This window comes from Enoplosus armatus, chromosome 3, assembly GCF_043641665.1.
Source record: "Enoplosus armatus isolate fEnoArm2 chromosome 3, fEnoArm2.hap1, whole genome shotgun sequence".
NCBI classification, from domain to species: Eukaryota; Metazoa; Chordata; class Actinopteri; order Centrarchiformes; family Enoplosidae; genus Enoplosus; species Enoplosus armatus.
Window position 1 is genome coordinate 23138145 of NC_092182.1, and position 25596 is coordinate 23163740.

General features: G+C 40.6%; 2 protein-coding genes across 2 annotated transcripts in view; one reads left to right on the top strand and one right to left on the bottom strand.

Annotated features, from left to right (window-relative positions):
- The first annotated feature begins 159 nt into the window (after positions 1-159).
- Positions 160-17347, top strand: st3gal8 (ST3 beta-galactoside alpha-2,3-sialyltransferase 8). Its single transcript, XM_070903535.1, has 11 exons — positions 160-192; positions 9325-9711; positions 10268-10379; positions 10479-10617; positions 11903-12096; positions 12175-12354; positions 12557-12602; positions 13112-13231; positions 13692-14904; positions 16222-16312; positions 16755-17347. The coding sequence occupies exons 2-9, from the start codon at positions 9561-9563 to the stop codon at positions 13857-13859; spliced, it is 1110 nt and encodes a 369-aa protein (XP_070759636.1). The 5' UTR covers positions 160-192; positions 9325-9560; the 3' UTR covers positions 13860-14904; positions 16222-16312; positions 16755-17347.
- A 1725-nt stretch (positions 17348-19072) lies between these two features.
- The window catches only part of unm_sa1614 (un-named sa1614), a 17529-nt gene continuing 11005 nt past the window's right edge, over positions 19073-25596 (bottom strand). Inside the window, exons 18-28 of the mRNA XM_070903534.1 lie at positions 25108-25194; positions 24853-24985; positions 24361-24428; positions 24167-24274; positions 23525-23795; positions 22467-22634; positions 22307-22370; positions 21126-21169; positions 20047-20201; positions 19677-19802; positions 19073-19160 (exon numbers count right to left, since the gene is read on the bottom strand). Coding sequence (XP_070759635.1) covers positions 19086-19160; positions 19677-19802; positions 20047-20201; positions 21126-21169; positions 22307-22370; positions 22467-22634; positions 23525-23795; positions 24167-24274; positions 24361-24428; positions 24853-24985; positions 25108-25194 — 1299 coding nt within the window. The 3' untranslated portion in view covers positions 19073-19085. The remainder of the gene's footprint in view (positions 19161-19676; positions 19803-20046; positions 20202-21125; positions 21170-22306; positions 22371-22466; positions 22635-23524; positions 23796-24166; positions 24275-24360; positions 24429-24852; positions 24986-25107; positions 25195-25596) is intronic.

Sequence of the window (25596 nt, forward strand, 5' to 3'; positions counted from 1 at the left end):
ACACACACACACACACACACTAATGGCAACACACCCAAAAACCCGCACACCAGCAACCCTCTCGTGCCCCCCTCGCTCCTCCCCCCTCGGTGGGCGGGGCCTCTCAGCTCTGCATCATCATGCCCTGTACTCTGCAGTTTCTCAAAGAGAAGAAGAAAAACCATCCGGTCGCTGCTCCTGCCGCTGCTTCATGTGAGTCCTCCTCCTCCTTCTTCTGAACGGAGCTTTGTGGTTTTAAACCGGCTGTTTACCGGGTCAGTGTGTGTCTGGACCCCGGCTGAAACCCCGTGTGTGTGTATGTGTTTGATTTGCAGCATGGTGGAAACTTCGGAAAGTTTCCACCAAACTTCATGCAGTTTTCGGCTGTTTTTGCTGCGGGTTGTTCTCGGGCTGCTTCACTCTTGTTGGTGTTGTTTGATGTAGTTTTGCGTGTCTTGTGCGGAAAAGAAAAGGTGTGCGAGACCGATAAGAAAGACAGAGACAGGGAGGAAGGGGAGGGGGGCCGAAGGGGGAACTGTCTTCATACTTTGTGTCTCTACTTTCTTGTACAATTTCCTATGATATTCCTGTAACACTCGTATAGTATTTCTCTAGTAGTTGTTGGGTCTGTGGTGACCTTAATGTAAGTATTTCTATAATATTTTGTGAGAACTTTCCACGACCACATACTACACAAACACCAATATGTTACTTCTAGTGTGTCTGTGGTTGTAGTCTGTTTAGATTTCACTCATAAACTTTAATCCGTTAGCTGGTAGTCTGTAGTTAACTTCATCTTTTTGTAGGCCAGCTTCATTATAGCGTCTCTTACAGTTTACCGTTATAACTTAGGCTGCAGTTTGTTGTAGCCTACGCAGTCCATTTTAACTTCACTATCCTTGACTCCTATAATATGAGTCGGCCAGTCAGTTGTTTCCACAGTACTCATAATATTTAATTAGTGTGTCTGTGGAACATAGTTGGCCTGATTTGGCCTTATTGTATTTCACTGCTGTCTCCTCTAATACTACAGTACTTCTATTCTATGGTGACCTTAATGCACTTCATTGTTATCTTCTATAGTGACTGTATGTAATATTTAGCTTTTATAAAATTGCTTTACTGCTAGCCTATCATTATCTTATTGTAGGTCTACTTCTGACTTCTGACTACTGTTGTACTTTACTGTAAACAAATCTCCAATACTTTACCATAAAAATACAGTATGTGTATAATATTCAGTGTTTCTGTAGTACTCTGGTCTATTTAGACTTTACTGTACTCTACTGTATTATTATCTCTTATATTACTACTAATCTCAGTATAATATTCAATGGCCAGTTGTTTCGATAATATTATTATAATTGAATATTGTGTCTTTGGAAGTGTAATCTACTATAGCATTTCTATAATATTCTTACAGTCTTTGTATAGAACCAAATGTAGTACTTCATATTTCTATGACGTGTCTGCTCTGTTTTGATTTCATTGTACTTAATTGTCCCCAGGAGGGTACAATTTAGCAGCACAAGTGGTATATTGTGACTTTACTGTACTCTGCTGTGTAAAACATTGTCTTTTGTAATATTTGTCTTTTTATAATAGTCCTATGATGTTCATTTGATATTATTTTATTGTAGGTCTTCTTCGTTATACCATATTTCCTACAGTTTTTCATTATAACTTTACCATAGAATATACTTACATACTTACAGTATGTCTATAAAAGCATGTCTGTAGTACTCGGTTGGTCTATTTTGAGTTCATGGTACTCTGCTGTATTATTATCTCCTATAGTATTCCTATAATTAGCCAGAGTTAGCTGGTAGTTATCTTATTGTAGGTCTACTTCAATATAACTCCTACAGTTTTCCTGTTTTTTGCTCAGCTGTTCTTTGCTGGCTTGATGTTTCTTTCATCAGTGTGATGAACTCTCTTGATGTGTCATGTATTTAATTTTCTGGATTAACCAAAAACAGTCCATAAACAGTTCCTCAATTGATTTTCCAGAAAATGTATTTGTCGATATTGTAATATACAATGATGTATGGATTTTTATACATGTCGTCCACTCCCATCTATAATATTTTTATAGGGTTTATATCAAGCCTCCAGGGAGTGCACCGGGCTTTGAAGCCAATTTGACATAGGGGCCAAACTGTTTCATCACAGCTTCGGGGTCCGTCATGTGACGCACACTGGCCCCAAAAATACTTTTTACCATAGACTTACACTATGAAAGAGACGTCTGTAAATCAGCAGATACTTGTTTTTGAACACTTAAATAGCTCTTATTTATATAATTATGTCCTAAAAGTTATAAAATATACCCGGAAGTCAAACTTTTTTGGCTTTTTTTGCGTTACTCCCCCAACGCTGTATCCAGTCCTCTTGATACATCCATGGTTTATATAGAATCACATATACTTCCTATACTATTTCTATTTTCTGTACTCCACTGTATTATTATCTCATGTAGTACTATTATAATATTTGTTAGCTGGTATTTTACTGTGGACCCTCTTTGTGATGATTTGAAATATTTACAGTCTATCTGTTGCAGGGTTGCAAATAACAATTATTTTCATTATCGATTAATCTGTTGATTTATTATCATTATTATTTTTTATTCATCTCAGTCCAAGGTGACGTCTTCTTATGTCTTGTTTTGTCTGACCAACAGGCAAAAACCCAAATATGTTCAGTTTACAACAGATGAACAGAGAAATCCTCACTTTGGTGAAGCTGAAATTGGAGAATATTTGGCAATTTTTGCTTGAAAAATGACTAAAATGAATTGATTATTACAACAAGAGTTGCCAGTTTTTTGTCGCTCCATGGTGATTAATCAATTAATCGACTAATCATTGCCGCTGCAGTCTGTTGTACTTAGTTGGTTTATTTTATTTTTGACTATATGTTAATAGTGGGTCAGTCAGTTGTTTCTATAGTATCTGCATTATTTAAATAGCGTGTCTCTGGAACATATTGACCTTATTGTACTTCACTGTACTCCTGTAATATTTCTGTAGTATTCTAACGTGTCTCTGACGTGTCTTTGACCTTATTGATCCATTTTCATCTTTCTTATTTTCCCCACAGTATTTCTAACAGGCATGTTATTGCTGAATTCATTTTGTATTTTATGCTATTTTTATCCACCTTTCTGTCTCTAATGTTCCAATAAAGGGCCATTTTGCTTTATTACTTATTACCTTTTCTAATGTCCTGTAGTTTTTATGTAAAAATGTCATATAACTGTTATATAACTTCTCTGTGTGAGTTAGTCCTGTTGTGTTTGATGTGTTGCGTGAATCTGTTTCCGATTTATGTTGATGTGACAACTGAAACAGGATACTGACTCACGTCATAATTATAAATGCAGAGACAGGTTGTGTGGTCTGTGAGTGAAACATCCTCCTCTGTATGGTTGATGTAATGTAATTACAAAGGCCTTGTTCCTAATTTGAACTACAGAAACAGATTGTTACAGACCGGACAGACTCTCTGTCTGTCTCTAGTCAGTTTCATTTCTGCAGCTCTGAATTGCAGATTTCTCAGATCTTTACAGTCTTTCTAACATATGGCACCTTTTATCCTGAGAGCCTCGATTTATAGGAATTAAAAAAACCAAACAACAACAAAAAAGGAGGACATTCCTCTTCCAGGGAACAGGAAGTAGGTATTGTCTTTGCTGTGTGTAACTTTTTCCTCTGGTCCCTTTTTAAACCTTTCAGGGTGTCAGCTCGACACTTTTTCCATCCTGTTTCTGGTCACTGACACTTAAGAGAAATAACAATGTCCTAGAGCTTTCTTGTAGAGTTATTCAGCCTGAAGTCGACCTGAACAGAAGCAGAGGATTGTGGATACACCACAAGATGATATACGTTTGTTAACCACCTATTAATATCCCCGGTTGTATCAGACCACTGAGGATAATGCTGTAAATCAATGAGGAGGATTGATTAATAGAAATATTTTGAACCATGTGAGCGCTGTGGCTCTAGTGATGAAAATATTAGTCTGTGGGTAGTCAGTTGGTTTGGTCACCACTCTGGGTTTTTGTATGTAGTTTTGAATTTGCATCATTTCTGAAGCTGCGGCACATTTCTCCTAATGCAAATATTTTGGGCCATTGAAGCACGTTTGCAGACCGTGCCAGGGCGTTCCTAAAATGTATGTCCGTCTGTTTGTTGACTTTGTAAAACTGCCTACCTCAACTGTACGAAACAGACTAGATTTTGCAATTAACTCCTTCTTTATCAATTCATCTGTCAATAATTTTTTGTGAAACATGCCCATCACAATTTCCCAGAGCGAAATTGACCAAAAAGCAGACAATCTGAAACACTTGAGAAGCTGGAACCATTAATATTTGGCATTTTTGCTTGAAAAACGTCAACATCAACAAATAATTAGCATGAGCATTAACTGTGTGAGTTAGTGGGCTTACACAGCGTTTTATCAAACATTGGAAATCCTCACAAAGCAAACGAGGCGGAGTCTAGAAGCTTTTAGACATCCTCATTACATACAGTATAATGTTTGTCTCAACGTACTGTATAGCAGCTTCTTCACAATCTGTTGGTCATGTTTATTAATTAAAGCTGAAACCATGCGGTCAGAAAATGAAATCCTTACACACACTACAGAGTTATTACACACGTCTACAACACGTGGTTTTCCACTTATTTACCTTCACCTAAAACCCAGACTAGTCTTTAGCCACAACCACTACACAGTAACACAGAGAACCACCACGTCCTCTCTGAAGTCTCCAAACACTTTCACACTCTGCCTGAAGCTTAATATTAACTTTATTGTTTTTTCCTGTTTAAGGGTTTTTCTTCAGCAAGCCGTTCCTGAAATCAAACTCAAACGTTTGTCGTCTCCAACACTGTGTTGTATGAGAGAAAAATAATATATTTCTAAAAGATGTGTTTAACTTTACTCAATATTGCTCTGCGACAAACTGCGAGAAAGAGGACACACATCAGTGTCCTGTGACATTTATTCATGAAGTTATTTATTTTAATCATGAATCCTACGCTGACTTTCAGCAGGAGAAGGAGAACTTTTTAGAGAGAGTGAGGTGTTGCTGTTTGATTTGACCACACATTCAGCTGCAAAGTAGAAACAACGTGTTTTAAATGACTGTTGTAGTTTGGAGTAACCTGTTTTTCGTGTAAGTTTATATGTGTAGAGGCAAATAACTTGTGACTAAAGGGTGTTGAGTTGTTTTTTATTTAAAGTCTGTCTCGTGAGGACCTGGAAACTTTTCTGTAATTACAGTGTGGAGGATGTGTACAGTCTCACTGACTGACACTGTAGATTATAGTGTTGATGCATGACGATGTGCAGTCAGGCAGGATCAGGACAGTGAAGTGGGTGTTTTATCGTTCCAACACATTGGATTAGAAATGAAATGGCGAATAAATCAACAAGATTATAGATCTGACCAGAAATCTGATGTCTGATGAACTTTCAGTACTTGACAATTGTAGATACCCTGTGCTATGGACACTTTTGTTTGGCATCAGAAACAGTGCTGAAGTTTGGTACCCAGTTTAGTCCCCCCTACGTTACAGGACAGAAAGTAACTAGACAATTCAGCATAAACTAAACTAAAATATAAACTGATCTGACGGGTCAGATACTATTGTATTGGTCAAACTGACCCTTTTACGTCTGTTTTAATAACCCACTTTAGAATTGAAATACAGTGAAAGAGAGAATTGTATATTTGTAATGTCAGAGAGCATATTTTAGATTTCATTGACTATTCTTCATGTAGTGCGAGACAACAAAGGAAAACAAATCCTAATTTTTTCAAATCATTCATCCGTAAATATGTGAAGTTCATTTATGTCCCTGGAGAAAAATACAGCAAAAAGCTTCACCTACAATGGGGACCATTTATTTATTTATTTATGTCATCGCCTCTCATTTCCTGTCATTTATCTGCTGTCCTCTAACAAATAAAGGCAAAGGAAGCCAACAGTTAATCTGACAGCAGAGTCTAACCGTCCCCTCTTCTCTGTGGACGGTCGATCTGTATAAACAGAACAAACAGTAAAATAAGTTTTAATCATCGTGGCAGTCTGTGTGAGAACTGACACCATTCTTCTTCTGTGGTGTTGTTATTTTCCAGCTGGTCGCTGTAGTCCATCAGCAGAGCAGCTGGTTTCCATTCTGGTGTCCACACAGAGGTCAGAGGTCACAGAGACAGAGAGAGAGACAGGAAGGGCCGCTGTTGCATAGTTTTCTCTGCACAGGAAACCATTTGACCTTTAACCCTGTCACCCCCCCCCCCCCCCCCCATCCCTACCCCCAACCTCCAAAATAACATACAGACCCTGTGGCTCAGCTGATAGTCATTAACTCTGCACTGTACTATAAACGCTGTCTCTCTCTCTCTCTGTCTGTCTCTCTCTCCGTTCAGGTTGACGGTGTTTTAGGTTAAATTTATGTTGGCTAATTTAGTGTTTCTCCCAACTTTTAATTCTCATTTCAAAGTTTTCTTTTTAATCATCTATAGAAACTCAGGAGTCTCCTGGACAACGATTAATGATACTACAAGTTCATGTTCTGACCTTCAGTTTGAATTATTTTCTTAATACTACAATACCCGTTAGGCTCAGCTGCTGTTGCTACAGAGAAGGAGGCAGACAGAGGTGTGAATCAGAGCTGGAGCAAACCCGGAATGCTTAAATCTGTCGCCATGGTAACTGAATTTATCCCAGACTGATCCCGAATCAGAAAAGAATAAAACTGATTTTAAACTGCCGAGTGTCTTCAACAAAGTGTAATTAGGTTCAGCTCGAGCACACAACAGTATTCGAAGCTCTGTGATTGGATGTTTGTTACTGAACTGCTCCTTGGGAGTCGTAGTAACTTTTCTTATATTTTTGTAGGCTTGTATCTTCTCTTTTTTTTTTTTTTTTTACTTTTTCTTAGTTGCTTATCATTTGTACTGATGATTCAACCACCAGGAGAGTTTGATGTCCAACACTGTCTATAGTCCCTTTCAGACATGCACCTCTTTACGTAAATGTTAATTGCAATTTAACATGTTGGTTTTGTGTCTGAATAAGTCACTTGAATGTAAAAGTCTCGATGATAATCTAACGAGGTAGGAACTTTTAACATTTCTGCAACACTTTCAACACATGTCTTTTAATTCAGATTAATTTGACTATATTTTCATGAAACATAGTCTCGTCAAAAATAAATAAATAAGTGTTCTGTAAATAATTGTAAAAGTTATCTGCAAAAGCATTTAAGAGGCAAGATAATTACACTGGTTATAATTTAGTTGTAAAACCTCTCCTGCAGCACTATAAGCCGAATAGTTAATCACACTTGACGGAAGCAGCAAACAGAAACGAGTCCCACCCTCCGTTTCCATGGCCTTTTCCTATTTCCATCACAGTTAAGTTTTATAGTTTGATGATTTTGAGACAAGACTGTTATTCTGCGCTGCTCTATTTACGACGATGCAGCTTAACAACAAAACTGCAGTGATTCGACCGACATAATGTGAGTCGACTCAGTTTGTTCTGTAAGAAACGTTTACATAAAAGTCACCTCTGTTTGAATGACGAAGAGCACTTAAACAGCTGGATGAAACCAGCAATGTTATGCATTCTGAAGTCTGAAAGGCCTCAAATACCTCCTGACACTTCTCCAGTCACCTATGGACTTTCATTTTCAACAGAGATATTGGTCCATGTCTCCCTGTTCCCTGTGTGGACTTCAAACATCAAACATATGCCTGATCAGTTTGTTCTGAACTGCTTCTGTGTTAAAGCCCTTTGTACCAGGACAAGTCAACATGGCACACAGTCAAGCTCTGTGCTAACATGCTAATACAGATGCTAATCCAGGAGCTTAGCTTCCTGTCAGGAACTTTTCCCAGACTTTCCCCTGTGAGCGTTGCCCTTTTAGGATACAAATAACATGAACAAACATGTGTGAGTGTGTTGATAAGTTGATCGGTATCTGTCCGGACTCGTTCCTCTGGTCTTGTTTTTCAAAATCACGGTTGCTGTGGTTATAGAGGTGTGTTAGCAGTGATTCTGCTGGTGGCAGAAATGTTGGTTCTGTCTGTTACAGGAAACTCCACAACGCACAAGTCTTCTAAATAACTCAAAATCAGCTCAATCAGTGTTTCCTGTTGTAATCAGTGATCATGGTCAATAGAGAGTTACGAGAATCTTGTTTTAGTTCAAAATATCTAGAATTTAAAGAACTGCACGTATTAAATTGTTGTAGCTTCAGCTCTGAGCAGTAAGCTAGCAAAACAAGACTGTTTAGTCAACCGTAGGTGAGATACAGTAGGTAATAGTGCTAAATCACACCAAGATGATCTTCTCATCCAGCTCTTGGTAAGAAAACAATTTATTAATTCTACACAGAGCGAGATTTTTATCAACACCAGAAACGCCATCAACTCCTCAGATTTAACTCTCCCCAGTTCGCTGTGTGGTTTATTAAACTGATTTAATTTGAGCACAGGAGATAATTAAGTGACACATTTATTGCAACCTGATCAGGCTGAAAATGACGTGTATTTAATCTCTCTCTGCGTATTGAACCTTGTGCTGCTGCAGCCTTTTTGAAAGTTTATTCAGACATGAGACGAACATGTGAAATTGCCATCGCATTTATGTAACGAGGTGCAGGTTTGAAAGGAGCTCTGGGAAGTAATACTATTAGCACTCTGTGTGTGTGTGTGTGTGTGTGTGTGTGTGTGTGTGTGTGTGTGTGTGTGTGTGTGTGTGTGTGTGTGTGTGTGTGTGTGTGTGTGTGTGTGTGTGTGTGTGTGTGTGTGTGTGTGTGTGTGTGTGTAACCAGTTACAACAAATGTTATGAAATAAATATCACTTACACAACAGAGTAATGAAGAAACACACACAGGTCAGCTGATCAGACGTCACACACACACATACACACATACACACACACACACACACACACACACACACCCAGAGAGAGAGAGAGAGAGAGAGAGAGAGACATTGAAGCAGACAGGAGGAGAGCGAGAGCTGAAACAGGAGAACCTGAACTGAATCCAGATCTGATTGGTATTCAGAGGCCGAGTCTGTCTGCAGGGAGACAGTCCTGCAGGAGGAGAGGGGAGGTGTGGTGTGGGAGGAAGAGCAGGGGGAGGAAGAGGAAGAAAGAGGGTGACTCCATTCATCAGCAAAAATCAAAAGCTGGACCTCTCTCTCTCTCTCTCTCTCTCTCTCTCTCTCTCTCTCTCTCTGTGTTATAAACAGTTTGTCATAAATAATTAGTTTATTTTTTAATGCTGATGTCGCTGTGATTTTCTGTCTGACCCAGGTGTGACCGGAGACCCTGTCTCCACCAATCAGAAAGCAGCGTACTTCACTTCAGGACAGGAAGTTACACACTCAGGCTTCATGGAGATAAAGCTGAGCACAGAGATGACAGAACCGAGGAAAACGTTCAACAGATGACACAGTCCGAATATGCTGACATAGCAGGCTGAGCGGTTGATTGACAGCTCAACAACACGTCCCTCCTCCTGCCGCCGTCCACTCATCATCCATCCAGCCATGTTGGTGAGGAGGAAGCTGTGCGTTGCCGTGGTGATCGCTGCCATCCTCTTCCTCATGCTCGCCAGTCAGAGCATCCAGAGGAGACATTTCCTGCCTCTGTCATTAGCCACGCCCATCAGCCAGGCCTCGCCCAGCGTCAGGGAGACAGGTGAGGAGCTGATGTCATCATCACTGGAGGGAGAAAAACCCCAGAAACTGAAAAAGTGACAAAACTTTAAAGGTTTAAAGATGATGGAGCTGTAACGACTTCTCTGTAAAACTTAGATCATCCACATAGTCCATCCTGTTTTGCTGAAATTGTTTTCCAATTTGTTTAAATGAGGCTTATTTCACAAACACGTACAGAACTCATTGTGTAGTGCCGCTGTAAACGAAATAACAGTTGTAGTACAAATAATACAATTATCAGCAAATGAAGTCATAGTAGCAGCAGTATTAGTAGTATCAGTAGTAGTAGTGATAGCAACTGAAGCTACAATTGTATGAGAGGTCGTAATGCTGTGATTGTATCATAGAGAGGCTAACAGTGTTAGCAGCAGAAGTATTAACTAGTCTTGTTAGGATAGCAGTAGTAGTAGTAGTAGTAGTAGTAGTAGTAGTATCATTAGCAGTAGTAGTGTTGGGATTGTATCATAGTGATGCTAACAGTGTTAGAGCTCCCATGATGCAGTGTTCTCTGACTCTCTGTCTATTTGTGTTTACAGCAGTTGAACCCACGGTGCCTCCTGCTGATCTGACCCCTGACCCTCTCAGGACCCCCCCTCCTCCTAGCATTCCCCCACCTGAAGCCGAGGAGGAGCCTTTAGACAACTCCAGGTATGACCTGAGGTAACACACAAGGAGGTCATGGACTCCGAGTATCCCATGATTCCCTGTTCTGTCCCTGTCTGACTCGTCTCTGTGGTCCTCTTTCAGGCCGTGTGGTTGTACTGAGTCCTGTATTTCAGACCTAGAGGGGTCAGACTGGTTCAGCCAACGCTACGACCCCAAACAGCAGCCCGTCCTCCGAGACACCAACAACAACTTTGACCCTGACGCGCTCAGATGGTGGCTGGTAAGGACAAAAAACAGGAATAGTGCAGTTTCTAATAATGTTACTTTTGCTGTTCCTACTAGAGAGGTTTTAAAAATACTTTCCCTCATGACGATTTAAGTTTGAGGTTTGAAATCCAATTTTAAATGTCTGGTTGGATTAAAAATGATGACGATGATGATGATGATGATGATGATGATTATTCTTGTTGTTGTTGTTGTTGTTGTTAGGCTGCTGTCTGCTTGTGTGGACAGGCTACCTGCTAGCTGCTAATTACGCCTTCAAAAACATTTTGAACCAGTGTCTTGGTACAAGCCTTACATATGTTTTATTGCTGTAAACTAATTAATAATTTGCAGAGCTGTTATACTTTTTGCAATAAGTATACTTTCTTGACTTATATGCATAAGTGTAAGATTTTATTATGCACAGCAGCTTTACTGCATGTATCCAAAAGCAACTCAAATCACTGTTGGATTAAGTCATTATACGATTACATAATAATCCTATTATTTCTTGTACCAACATCATTTTATTCCCCAGTTAGTGACTAAACTGCAGATAACCACAACGTCTATGTTGATACTTAAGATTAACAGTCAAGTAAATCACCAAAGAAAGATTGTGAGTAAATAAGATTTTCAGGTGTCCTTTGGTGCTTTCTTTAATAACTGACTGTAGTGCAACAACAAAGTGTGAGCCCCTGTACAGAAAATGATTGCAGGCAGCAAACTGGAAGCGACCTGACAGCACTAAACTGACTTGTCAATACTGAGAACTGTTGAATCAGCGGAATCACAGAACAGAAGATTTTGTTATTAGAAGACCAAAGAAGAACGTGTTAATATGCTGCATGATGGTCATACAATGCAGTTCAGTAAATAGTCAGGACCTTTAATGAAAATCTGTATTTTCAGACAATTGAAATTGTTGTGTTGTGTTCGTAGAAGCTGTCAGCAGTCTGGATGAAGAGACAAACGTCTGAGTCTTTTTCCTGCATTTATAGATTTAGTCCTGCTGCAGAAACCATTAGTAGATTAAGAGGGGGGGTAGAAATGCTGCTAACATCATCAGTCTGATCCACAGCATACTGTATATATGGGTGTGTGTGTGTGTGCTGAAATGAACAACCCTACGATGTAACTATAAAAACATGCATAAACAACCTACAGTGCAAAACAAAAATAAGAATGAAAAAATGCTTTGAAACTGTTGGAAAGTGTTTTTTGTTAAGGAAGTAGACGAGCAGAATATGAGTATAAAAAGCTTTAATCAAGCTAAATTTAAATGCTCCACCTCTCCACAGGGTCTTCAGCGGTCCGGTAACGACCAGACTCTGGAGGAAGTGATGTCAAAGATGTTCCAGGTCATTTCCCCGCCCACCGTGGACTTCAGGCCCCTCCCCTCCCGTTGCCGTAGTTGCGCGGTGGTCGGCAACTCTGGCAACCTACAACGTTCGGGACACGGCAACCTGATCAACTCCCACGACTCCGTAATCCGGTATGTGTGTCCACAAACACACGCGTCTTATCTTCCCCCCCTCATCTTCCTCCTCATCCTCTCCTTTCTCCTCCGCAGGATGAACAAGGCGGTGACTCGAGGATTTGAGAAAGATGTTGGGAATCGGACTACGCATCACTTCCTGTACCCGGAGAGCGCGGTGGACATTGATCGCGGCGTCAGCCTCGTCCTGCTGCCATTCAAACTGAGAGACCTGGAGTGGCTGACCAGCGCGCTGTCCACCGGCGAAGTCAAAATGTACGAAATATAGATACAAATATTCTCAAAGTCTAGCATTATTAGGTACACTTAGCTAAAACTAATGCAGTCTAACATATTGTAACCTTCATGAAGGTACAGTAGGATTTATTGCAGGACTGTTGTATTGGACTAATACTGTATATTCTAATATGTAATACTTGAAGTATGTTGTGACCAATAGTTCTTTCTGTGTGTTCAGGACCTACATGAGGGTTAAAGACAGAGTGGAGGCTGATAAAGACAAGGTAAAATAAATGCCCCATGATGCTCTCTGTTTACAGTCTGTTGCTGTTATTGCTGCAATCAACCTCGGCACAGTTTTCTTTTTCTTTTTTTTTGTTTGGAGAAAGTTTTGACTTCTGCTTCTAGGTTTCCGTAAAGTTTTAGGTTTGTCAGTTCTTCTTTTGATGTTCTGCATCGGCACATTTTAGGATGTAATGTATGAAACATTTTAAGCTTAACACAGGTGGATAAAAGCTAACAACAATCCACAGATGATTCACACACACACACACACACATATATTTATTTTAACTTAATGAAATCAAACCACAGGTGCTTTTTAAGTGCTTATAAAACCCTTCACTGCGCAAATATGTGAAAACTGTCAATGACCACTGACACATTAAACATGTTACCATGGTAACTGTGTGTGTGTGTGTGTGTGTGTGTGTGTGTGTGTGTGTGTGTGTGTGTGTGTGTGTGTGTGTGTGTGTGTGTGTGTGTGTGTGTGTGTGTGTGTGTGTGTGTGTAGGTTCTGGTGGTGAACCCGGTGTTCTTTAAGTATGTTAATGATCGTTGGAACGAGCGTCACGGTCGCTACCCGTCCACCGGCATGCTGGCCATCATCTTCGCTCTGCACACATGTGACCAGGTAGGCAGGAGGGGGGCGGAGTCTGTGTCTTCATCTCTTCATCTCCATAAACATTACACTACACTACAACATTTACTCAGCCTCATTGTTCAGTCACACCTAAGTTGTCGTCATGTATTGTAGCAATGCAGCACGCGTCTGTACATTCAGGGACACTGAGACATTTGAACGACCAAATTATTTCATATCCATGTTTGATTATTTCTGTCTGAGTATCAGATAGTTTTCCAAACAGCCTTCTGCTTTTAAATGCATCGTCATGCCACGAGAACAGAATTGACTGAAAGATGAGGTTAAAGATAATCATCATAATGTATCAGAGAAGTCTTCACACGACTCTCAAATGTACAAATGCAGGTTGTTGTTTAGTGACAGTACAGAAGGTCACACTTAGTTATCTAGTGTGTCACAGCCTATTATGTCGCAGTATGTCATGGCATCACTTCCTGTCTGTGTTCAGGTGTCGGTGTTCGGTTACGGCGCCGACCAGCAGGGGAACTGGCACCACTACTGGGAGGAGAATCGCTATGCTGGAGCCTTCAGGAAGACCGGCGTCCACAGCGCCGACTTCGAAACCCAGATTATCCACCAGCTCGCCAAAGAGGGCAAGATCAGCCTGCACCTGTGACACGCCACTGACCTACAGACCTGGCACTGACTGACCTGCAGACCTACACAGAACTACAGACCTGCTAATTTACAGATTGATGGACTTGGCCTACAGACCTATTGACATATAGACCAGCTGACTGACCTACAGACAGACAATGCCGACAGACTTCCAAACTGACCTGCTGGCCGACCTACAGACAGACTCACCACCCTGCTGACTTATGGACCGACACCCACAGACATGTTGACTTACGGACGTACAGACAGACCTGCTGACTGACTGCAGACCATCAACCACTTAATTGTAGTGTCATTAGCTGCATCTCGTCTGGTATCCAGCTGAGTCTGGTTGATTGTGGTACCTGTGTACTTCTTGCACTTGCCGAAGTGCCAGATTGATGCCGCTGTTGGGAAGAGCCCTCCGAGATGGGAGGAGCTAAACATGCCACCTTCACCTGGTGGGCGGGGCTCAGATGTCCTTCCTGTGCAGTCTCCTGCTGGTTTTAATGAGTTCCAGCTCAACTTGAACACGCACTGTTTTTTGGGACCCTCCACTGTTCAGACAGACAGACTGTTCTGCCATCTGAGACTGCGAGGATCGACCACACAAAGTTTTGCTCTGAGCGGGAAACAACCACAGACTTTTTATATCTTTTTTTTTTTTATTGGATTTTATAGACATTATACAGGAATAACCTCTTTTTTTAATTAAAGCACTTTGCCCTGAAGAAGAAATGGCTCAAAGAGGCCATATTGTTGCTTCTCTGTCCAAGACTTTTTACATTTTATATCATTAATATTCCATCCATTTATTCTAACTGAATCTTAATGCAAACCGTCCTGATCTGGGGGATGTTTCTGTCCTGACAGACTTGAACTGGAAACAGGACAACGTTTTTGAGTTTTCTTTCACGTCTACTTTTTTTGGAATGTAAGCCAATGACGCTTCCTGTTTCAACCATATATGGAGCTGGAGGCAGTGAGTGGGAGGAGCCTGTGTGGGGTTCTCAGCCTGTGTTTAAGGTTCTCCATGTGTTCCACGATGATTCAACAGTCTGCAGGTTTTCAGCTGATTTCACTGTCTGTCCAAAGCAGCAACATTTTATCAGTATTTCATGTGTTTTAAAGGACTAGTTTTTACAGATCCAGTAGCTGAGTAAAGTTAATTGTAAGCGGTTAAGTGAAACTCTGCAGCTTTACTCACTGAGTCACATCTTAAGATATGTTGTAGACTGTGGACAGACGTGATATAAATCCTCTGAGTCACAGTTCAGCTGATGGGAGTGACAAAGACGAGGGCACGACTTTTAACTAAAGATTTATTAAACAAAACTTAACAAGGACAAAATCAAACAATCGGTAACATCATCAGTATGTGCGGTGCATGGATGAGTGGAAGATGTAGTGCGATGTACTTTCAAAAGAAATCTAAAGTCCAACCAAAAATAACCAACCATATGAGAGATAGACCAGTCCAGCAGGTAGCAGGAGAGTCAGTCAGCTGTCAGCTGGACTTAAAGGTAGACGACAGCATGCAGAAGGCGGTCACACCTGTACTGTGAATGTACAAAAACTGTTGCCGATTGTCAATCACGGTTGTCTGAATGTGCCTTCATTTACACAATGAGGAGTTTCACACTGAGTTAGCGTGAGTCTGAATCCGAGTTTGATCGTTCCTGTTAGAAATCTTGTTGCTGGATAAGATGCTGTTTGTTCATTTGTCCATTCGTCCATTCGTCCATTTTTCACATTATAATTTAGTTTTTGTTTTCAAACGTCACTTTTCTTATTGGTTTTTGCCTCATTTTCATTGTGTGAAAAGGTATTCAACTAATGTGTTTTATTTTATTTGTTTTCAAGAAACATCACACACTGTAGCATCTAACTTGGTAAAAGTGATCCTCTGCTGCCCAAAATGATCAGTTCTTCAGAAGCTGATTTAGCTGCTTGACTTCTTGCACTAGTAAGCAGCATCTTTTCTTTCAGTGACGTGTCTGTGCCGTTAGTGTGAGCTAACATTATTAGTTTTTGGATTTACAAATTAATTACATTTACAATCTCACTGAAGACTAGAAGACATTAGACTTGCAGTATGTTTTATAAAAAGGAAGATCATCTGGTGTTGATCTGGCCCCTATGTGGATTTTAGTCTGCCATGTACACACAAAGTACATGTACAATGTCGTTCACATTGCAGCTGCTAGTCAACGTGTACAAATTGTTATATAGTATATATTAGCGCTCTAACTCTGGTGCTCTGCTTTTAGTTGTTTACTGTTCTGATAGGCGGTACGTCATCAAACTGTAGCTTTCTTATCTCTCTTGTTTTCTTGGGAAAACTGTTGATATAACCACATTTTTGGGTGATCTATTTCCAGATTCAGGCCAACTTGCCAGTGTGAAATCCCTCAGTGAAGAGCTCAGTCTGCTTCAAACAGACATGCTGGCACAACGTCTGAGGGCCTGAAGGTAAAAGTGTTTCTAGTTTGTTTTTTTTCCCCCCCAAGAGCCACACTGAAAGTGAAAAGCCTGCCATCCTAGACTCCTCCTGGCTTCACCCCAGCGCCTCCCTGAGTCGTACAAATGAGGATAACAGAGCACACTTTCAGACGGTCTCTCCTCGAAGTGACAGAAATTGTCAGACGCTGTTAGACGATCCCACGAGCACTTAGTTTGAAGCAGACTGAGGCCTCTATAAATAATCATAAATGCTGAATCACCATCTGGAGGCTGTTGCTCTGTCGTTGGCTCGGCTGCAGTTTCCAGTTTAACCCCGTTTGTCTGGAACAAGTCGTGCGACTGCTGAGTCATCGGACGCCGCGGTTTAATCTGAAACATCTGCTGCTTGTTTTTTTTTTTTTTTATAGTTTTTGTTCTTTGCTGAGATTTAACACTTTGTTGGCTTTTCCAGGAAAACTTCCTGCTGGTAAACTGGGAGATTATTGACTTTATGAGGAACGTTCAGCCAACAAATGACAGAGCAGCAGCCCTCTGGAGTGCTGAGCTGGACTCAACATCTGGATGCAAGGTTTTGGAATTTGCAGTAAAAGATTTTCTTCCTCTAGCTGGAAAAAAAACTAAGTTTGTTGCGAGTATAAATCCAAAGTTGTGCTTATTAGATTCCCCGCAGTCTGGAAATGGAGAAGTTATTTCCATCAAGAATGCAGGAAGGTGCAGATTAAAGTCAACCAATCAGCTGCTGGTAACTCCATCACAAACAGCTATATGTGATCTGTAGATTTAGAGCAGAGCGACATCCACTGACAACCAAACAAGATGTGTGATGCGTGTTCAGTTATCATAGCTTTAATTCATCTCATCATGTTTAAACTGTGACTGTTTGATAAAAGAGAAAGAAATGTCAGTTTCACTTAACGAACAACCCGCCGATCATCAGTTCATTCATTCATTCATTCATTCATTGTCACCAAACAGACAAAAGCTGTAACACAAACCCACCGCTGTCACTTTGAATGAAATAAATATAAAACAATATGAAACAAAGTGTAAGAGTTTTTTTTCGTTTATCAAAAACTCTGGAGGTAAAAGTTGACAATCAAACCCACATGAGAAACGTTCCTCTGAGACATTTCATGTCTAGAAGTTCTTCCTCGTGGCGAATTACTGTCACCATGATAAAACAAATCGGCTCAGCTTCCAATATGAGATGCTATAAGTCATGTTATTATTTTTTCTCGTTATTACTGGATACCAAAATGTTTTGTTATTACGTTACGTGTACATGATCACAGGTGAATTTATCATGAAACTTTTCTTGTTTCAACACGAGAAGTTGGTCTGTTGCTTTAACGAGATACACTGGCATCTTTTAATCAAGATAAAGTTATAACCAGTGGTGGAAGAAGTATTCAGATCATTTACTTATGTAAAAGTACTAACACCACACTCTGAAAATACTCCACTACAAGTAAAATCACTCATTCTGCAGTGTTTTACTATCATATATGTTTATTACTGCTGTGTGTGTTGCATTTTACTGCTATATTTGTTTAAGTGGTGCTAATTCTAACTTACTTTATATACCGTTATAGTTTAATCTATAGCAATGCATCATATTCTAGAAGTATACAGTAGCGTAAAATGGAAATACTCAAGTAAAGTAAAAGTACCTCTAAATTTGCACTTGAGTACAGTACTTGAGTAAATGTACTTGTTTCATTCCACAACTGGTAATAATTAATAATTAAGTTGCATAAAAGTTTCTTGCTAAAACTGAATTATTTGGTATGCAGTGATAACATTATAGCACATAATGTGAACATTTTCTCATTTTAATGAGAAACTGAGCAAAGTATTGTTGTAATAGTGGCAGTAAAACGCTGCCGTTCTTACTCACTGAGGCGTTGTGATATCTTGTGACATCGAAGGCAGCTGGAAGCGTCGGCTGTGTCCCATTTCAGGCTCAGACCGACTGATGTCACCTGAATTTAGAGCAGACAACTGATATTCATCCTTTGGTCTTCAGTGTCCCACAATCCTTTGTGCTCTGGTCGGGTTGGACCCTGTAAGCCCCGCCCCTCCGTTGAGGCGGAGCCTGAAATGGGACAGAAGCGGCTTGTGTGGTGGCATCTCCACAGGATCAATAACATTAAATACATCAGAATAAATTAAATAGAAAACAAAAACAGAAAAAAGTTTAGTTGAACTTCAAAATAAAAGTCCAGTGGATTATTTTATTTTGAAGTGACCTGCAGTCATCTGTGCTCTTATAAAATATTATTTTTAATTAAATAAATAAATAAATAAAAGTATTGTCAACATCAGCCTTGAGTCATCGCTGATCAGTGTGTGCGAGGCCGTCTCCATGGCAACATTATCACATGACCCGAGCCACATGAAGATCTAGTCTGGTCTAGATTCTTCACTGAAAGGTCATCTGTAACGTTTCCACGGTAACGGAAGGCATAAGAAACCCTGGTTGCTATGACAACACGGCTGACAACAGGAACTGTGGCTGGACCATGTGAACTCCATGTGATCATGTGAACTCACAGGATGCTGGAGCTGGTGAGACCAGATCAGTCCAGTCCTGGGAGGCGGAGTGGGACAAAAACCTGATAGTCCGGGTCTGGTCCATCACAGATCAGGGGTTAAACTTCTGCTGATCAGTACTGATCTGGTTCAGTTCTCCTGAGGTCCAGGTTCTGGTTCTCCAGGCTGACTGATCTGTACTGGTCCAGGGTCTGCACCAGCCCTGGTCTGGTTCGGGTCCAGGGTCATGTCAGTCCAAGAGCAGCTGGACGAAGGACGACGGAAACAAACCTCTCTGGTCCGGTTCGTCCTCTATGTAACCATGCTGAACACACACACACACACACACACACACACACACACACACGTATATTTATTTACGTTTATATATTTACTGTAAATTTAGAGAAACTGGAGCTGGATTTTGATTTAATTGTAGTCTTTTAGACAAAAATACATATTATTTTGTTATAGTTTTTGTCACATTTTGGTAATTTGATAATTGTTCGTTTTAGTTGACAAAAACTTAAAACATGTTTGTTTAATTTTTGTCTCTTTTGTTTTTGCCAATTTATGAAGGTTGCCGAATAAGACTTTACTAAAACAGTAATTACTTAATTTGTTCGACTTTCACATTGTTTTTATTCTTTGACAAAAATTGTAATATGTTTATCATCGTTTTCGCTTTCAAAGGTCAAAGGTCATGAAAAAAAGTTCCGTTAACATAATGAACACTGAGGTTTAAAGAGTCCGAGACGGGTGAACTCTACAGCTCAGCGGACAGTATGAGGCCACTTTGCTCTCCAGAGAACCAATCAGAGTGCAGGGTGATGATACGTACCCACCAATCGCTGTCCTCCTGTCCCAGGACCACCAGCACCTGTCCCTCACTGAAGCTCAGCTCATCGTGGTGGTCGGCCTGGCAGTCGTACAGCGCCTCAACCCGGCGGCTCGTCGCACCCCGAGGCTGATGGACATAAGTCAATAATACTGAAAATGTTCCTACTAATAGTAATACTAATAAATATTAATTAAAAATATGCTCACTCTCAAAGCAAATGTAACTTGGTGGCGGCAAAATTTTAAGGTGTTGGTTCATGGTTGCCAAGGCATTAGTAGGTGGTTACTATGTGTTACTATGGGGTGGCTGTTGAGGGCGGTTGCTAAGGGGCTGCTGGAGTGTTGTTATGCGGTTTCTAGGGTGACCTCACCAATGATCTGCGAGGTAGCGGCTGGGGGGCGGGGCCTCTTCTGTCACTCTCAAAGCTCTGAGAGCGCTGATTGGTGGGAGACCCGTTGGGCGGGGCTTTACTGGCAGGGTGCAGGAAGTGTGAGGAGCTACCGTCACTGTCTGCCCTCCGAAAACCTCAGAGAGACACAGAAGAATGAATGTGAAGTTATTTTGAGGAAGAAGAAGTGAATGTTCATGTATCAAAGGCAGCCAAGGTATGTAAAAAGGTATAAAGATAAGATAAACATTTTTTAAATCACGTCAAAAATACAATTACAATTTACAACATCAGTTAAATCAGACAGCTGGAGAAGCAGTTCAAGCATATTTTCAGAATTAAGTTTATAACTGAGCTAACTTTAGAAATAAACCAGTACTACAAATAAACAAATAACAGGATCTGTTAAAGCCGACTGCACCTTCTCTTCAAAACAGCCATTACATTAACTCAATGATATATTTTATTCATTATTTCTAATTTAATGATTTTTTTACCTAGAATTCTTTTTTGTGTGATAATTTTCTTCACTATATATCAAGCAATATATATTTGCTTAAAAACAAAATAAAAAAAGAAGAAAAGGGAAAAAGAAAATTGTAGGAGTGACTCGCACTTTTGAAATAAAGTAAGGCAACCAAAAATGATTTCCTGTATCGATTAATCTTGAAATAGCTTTTTTTGTCTGTATCCTCTAATATAAGACCAGGAAAAATCAGCAAAGCATTTTTGCTTGAAAAATTACTTAAACGATTGATGGATTATAAACAAAATAGTTGGCAATTAATTTTCTCTTGATTGACTAACCGTTGCAGCTCTACAATAAAGTATTAACAAAATACAATGATGTCACAGATGAAAATGTAATCTGTTTCAAGTATTGGATTAAAAACTAGAATTTAGGATCTAACTTGGTCGGCTCCCTGTTGTTCCTGCTCCTCTGGTTAAAGCTGCGGGGGCGTTCACAGTGAGCAACTGTTTATATACAGTTGCACATGATGGATCCATCAGATTCCAGACAGATAAAACAGACGTGGATCTGAGATGTGGACAGGAAGTACCTCTGTCTGGTCGTTCAGCCAGCGAGCTGAGAGGAGAAGATGGACTGGAGAGACAGACAGACAGACAGAGAGAGAGAGAGACAGGTTTATTATCTGGTGTGTAATTCAGTTTCAGTCCACCAGAGGTCAGTAGAGTCTGTCATTTCAGCTGTTTCAGCTCCTTCATGCTTCAGCACTCTCTGATGAGAATAAACTCCTGACTTTAACCTTAGAAATCTTCTTCTGTTCTTTTAAATTCAGTGTAAAAAACATTTTCTGCATCATGTTGTTCCAACTCTTCATTAAACCTCTGTGATGTTTCCTCTGAGTTAAATGTTAAAAACACAAGACTCCCAAGTTTTTATGGCTCAACCTTTCCATCAAATGAAAATATTTTACATCTGCTGCATCACTTTAGGGCACATTTCACCAAAACCCAGTATCTTGAGACACTTTGAATAAAAAGACACGTGGCTGTAAAGATGAAGCCAGCAGAGGTTCATGTCAAGTTCAGAAGGTTTTTTCTAGAAGTCAAATAAGAACACAGGAGATATTTTAGATATTTTAGGTCATAAAAAATTATGTATTGTTATGTGTGATTAAACTACTCAACAGCTAAAACTTTAGAAAAACAACTCTTCTTTTACTTAAGTAAAATTATGAATGCAGGATTTTTACTTTACTAGTATTTTTATAGTGTGGTATTGCTACTTTTACTGAAGTAAAAAAAAAAAAAACTTCTTCCACTACTGAATAAATACAAATCAGACAACATAAACAGTTGTTTCATCTTCTACGACATCATCGCATCTAACCTTCTTCAGGTGATCAGATCAGAGGAGTAAAATGCATCGTAGTGGTGCCTCTAGTGTGATCGCCACCATGTTGTTGTATTGATGGTTTTTCATTGATCTGTTTGGTTTGTGTGGTCCATTTTTTTTTTCATTGTGAGTTTTGTTCTCTGATTGATTTTCTACTAAAGCTACGAGGGAAGATTGTTTTCATATCATGTAGTTTGTTGTAAGCATCAACAAATGTCGTCTATATAACTGGGAAATCCTGTCTGTCTGACACCTGGGCCGGTGTGACATCATTCCATTACAGAGCCAATCAGAAGCCTCGTTTCCTTGGACGTGTTTATTGTTATTATCAAAATGTGAATTTCTGTGTAAATTCAGAGTGATTTTGTCTCAGATACTCACACACACTTCTTAAAGGAGGAGTCAGGACCGCTGTAGATCCTGGGACTGGTTGGCAACCCGTAATCTACACACACACACACACACACACACACACACACACAGAGTTAATAACACAGTATCACTTTGACAGATTAATTGCAGTGTGTCTCTCAGATGTTACCATGCTTGCTGGACTCGGAGCAGCTCCTCTTGTGTCGGACGGCGATGGGAGGGGGAGGGGTCGACTTTCTGTTTCGTGTCAGGGGGAAGAAGACCTCCCCCTCTTCCTCCTCATCCTCCCCGACTCCCTCCCCCCCAGCAGGAGGTGGAGGAGGAGGAACATTGGGAGCTGGAGGACGACAGAAAGTAAAGATGGAAGATTGGTTTTTGTTTTCAGAATCTGGTCTTCATTTCTGATAAGCTTCCCTGTCTTCTGATCTGCTCACGTTTCAATTTGCTGTTGATACAAACTCAACACGTCCTCCTGTTCTCTTGATGAATTCAGTATATTTCAGCACTCACCTCTCTCAGTTACATCCAGGTACACTGCTATATGGGCCTTGACACTTTGTTATACGATTTAAGTGAGAATGAAGACGAGGTCAGTTGCTCATTATTTGACACTTTTCAGGCTACACTTTTTAGTAAAATGTCCTTTAATTCACAAACAAGACTAAGTGTCTACAGCCATGCTAGCAGCTCTGCACAGTGGTTCTTTCAGCTAAATGCTAACATTTTGTAATTAGCACTAAACACAAACTACAGCTGAGGCTGACGGTAATGTCATCAGTTTTGCAGGTATTTGGTCATGAACCTTTATGTATTGGACAAATATAATTTGTGACGATGATGGCGATAGATTGAAAGTAAGGTGATTATAACTCATCCTTGTACTCAGCAATGTAATATTTTATGTAAGAGGTTTGTTCTTGTCTGAAATGTTTCACAGCTGTATACAACTGTATATTTGATTGATATGATATTTGTTTTTCCACTCGTGACCATCCTTCATTTGTTCACGCTGTCCACTATTTCTGCCATTATTTGAATACAAGCTTGTATATTTCTGGTATATCCAGCTGCTGGGTCTTGCTTGGCTGAGCACAAACAACAAAATGTGAAGGAGAAGAAGAAAGGTGTGTTGTTCTTCCAGTCAGGCAGCAGACGAAGGCAGAGAAACATCTGGAAACATTTCAGATGTCAAAATAAAAACACACAACAATCAGAATCTGAGCTCACCTTTGACCCTGGGGGGCAGCGGAGGTGCAGGGGAGGACGGGGGAGGAGGAGGGGGGCTGGTGGCGGAGCCAGAGGGCCGGCTGTGGAGCTCCATAGCCATGGCGAGCCTCCTCCCCACACTGAGCAGACCTCCTCCTGCTCCTCCAGCTACTCCAGAGGAGGGCGGGGTGTTGGAGGAGGACTGACTGAAGCTGAAGGGACGGGAGGAGAAGGAGAAGGAGGAGGTGAAGGAGGAGGAAGAGGAAGAGCGCTCCTTCTTCACTGGACCGTTCTGAAACAGAAGAGAGAAGTTAGCTCATCAACGGTCACACCGCTAACCTGAAATCATTACTAATATTCTATATATATATAATATATATAATAATGGTTTTGGACTAAACTACATTTTGGTAAATATATAAAACAATCAAGGCTTCATGCACATGGACACAAACATGCATTCAGCCATTAATTCTAAAATAAGAAGAAAGGCAGATAATAATAATAATAATAATAATCCTCAATAAATATTAAATGTTACAAAAGAGCTGAGTCGTCAACAGCAAACACCAGAAACTAAATCAATCGATGTAGATGGTTTTCTTCTTGAACGAAGAAGGAACAAAGAAGAAAAACCAGCAGGCTGTCGGTTGCCACGGTTACCTTGTCGTCAAAGTCATCGTCGCTGTCGTAGAGATCGTCGTGACGAAGCCTCCACTCGTACTCCACATGGACGTGATGGTCAAACTGGTTGGACTGGGCCTTCTGCAGCTGTGCACACACACACACACACAAGTACAGTAAGTGTAACGCTGACATCATCAGTCACATGTAGAGAAGTTGAACTGTGACCTCACCAGCGCCTCACAGTGGCCGTGCTTCAACCTGCGGCTCACGTCCAGAGCGGTCTCTCCTAACTCGTTCTCTGTTCACACGCAAACAGTTAAAATGTTAAATGTTACTAAGATGAACTCTGTCGTCCTAATCAACAGGAAAAGTGCATGTTTCTTCTACATTTGCGAGGACCAACTGAGAGTGAAAATAATATTGTAAAGGAACTTTAACTTTCAAAATAATTTCTTCACTTTCCAAAGATATACCTTCTTTTCAAAAATGTCCTCCCTTTTAAAAATGTCCCCAACTTCCTAACAATTCTCCACTTTCTAAAAATGTCCTCACCGTCTAAGAATGTCCTTACTTTTTAAAATGTCTGCCCTTTCCGACAATGTCCCCTCTTTCAGGTTTGAACTGGGGTTTAGATAAAGGTTAGCAGGTGGGGGTGATGTCAACGAGGGTCCTCACAAGTACAGTGTACAAACAATGTGCGTGTGGTTGTGTGTATGTATTACTGATGTGTGTGTTGGCCCGGGCTCTCAGCAGCAGTCTCACACAGTCGCTCTTGTTGTGCAGACAGCTGTAGTGCAGCGCCGTGTTTCCTGCTGACGTCTGCACGTCCACGTTGGAGCTGAAGAAAACAAACAAACAAACAAACAAACAAACACAGGTAAACACACAGGTGTACAGGTAAACACACAGGTGTACACATTAACACACACACACACACTGAGATGAAGTCGCTCACAAACGTCGTCACAGCTGACTGACCAGTTCTGAGCTAGGAAGTCCAGGATGTGCAGCGATGTCCTGTCAGCCAATAGGACGGCTAGATGGAGCGCCGTCTCTCCTTTCTCCTGTTGGCATGGAAACACATGCTGAGTGAGTGTGTGTGTGTGTGTGTGTTTATAGGAGTTTGTTTACTGGTCTGTGTGTACCTGTACGTGTGTGTAACCTGTATGTGTGAGTACCTGTCTGTATACCTGTACATGTGGGTACCTGTCTGTATGCGTGTCCCTGACTGTACCTGTATGTATATTTGTACCCATCTGTGTGTGTCCCTGTGTGTACCTGTATGTATATTTGTACCTGTCTGTGTGTGTCCCTGTGTGTACCTGTATGTATATTTGTACCTGTCTGTGTGTGTCCCTGTGTGTACCTGTATGTATATTTGGACCTGTCTGTGTGTGTGTCCCTGTGTGTACCTGTATGTATATTTGGACCTGTCTGTGTGTGTACCTGTATGTATATTTGGACCT

Bases quoted from the DNA above. Each gene is read 5' to 3' on its own strand.
- st3gal8 (XM_070903535.1), top strand. From the start codon at position 9,561: ATGTTGGTGAGGAGGAAGCTGTGCGTTGCCGTGGTGATCGCTGCCATC. The intron at 10,618-11,902 runs GTAAGGACAAAA...ACCTCTCCACAG, and splicing joins ACGCGCTCAGATGGTGGCTG to GGTCTTCAGCGGTCCGGTAA. The intron at 12,603-13,111 runs GTAAAATAAATG...GTGTGTGTGTAG, and splicing joins TGGAGGCTGATAAAGACAAG to GTTCTGGTGGTGAACCCGGT.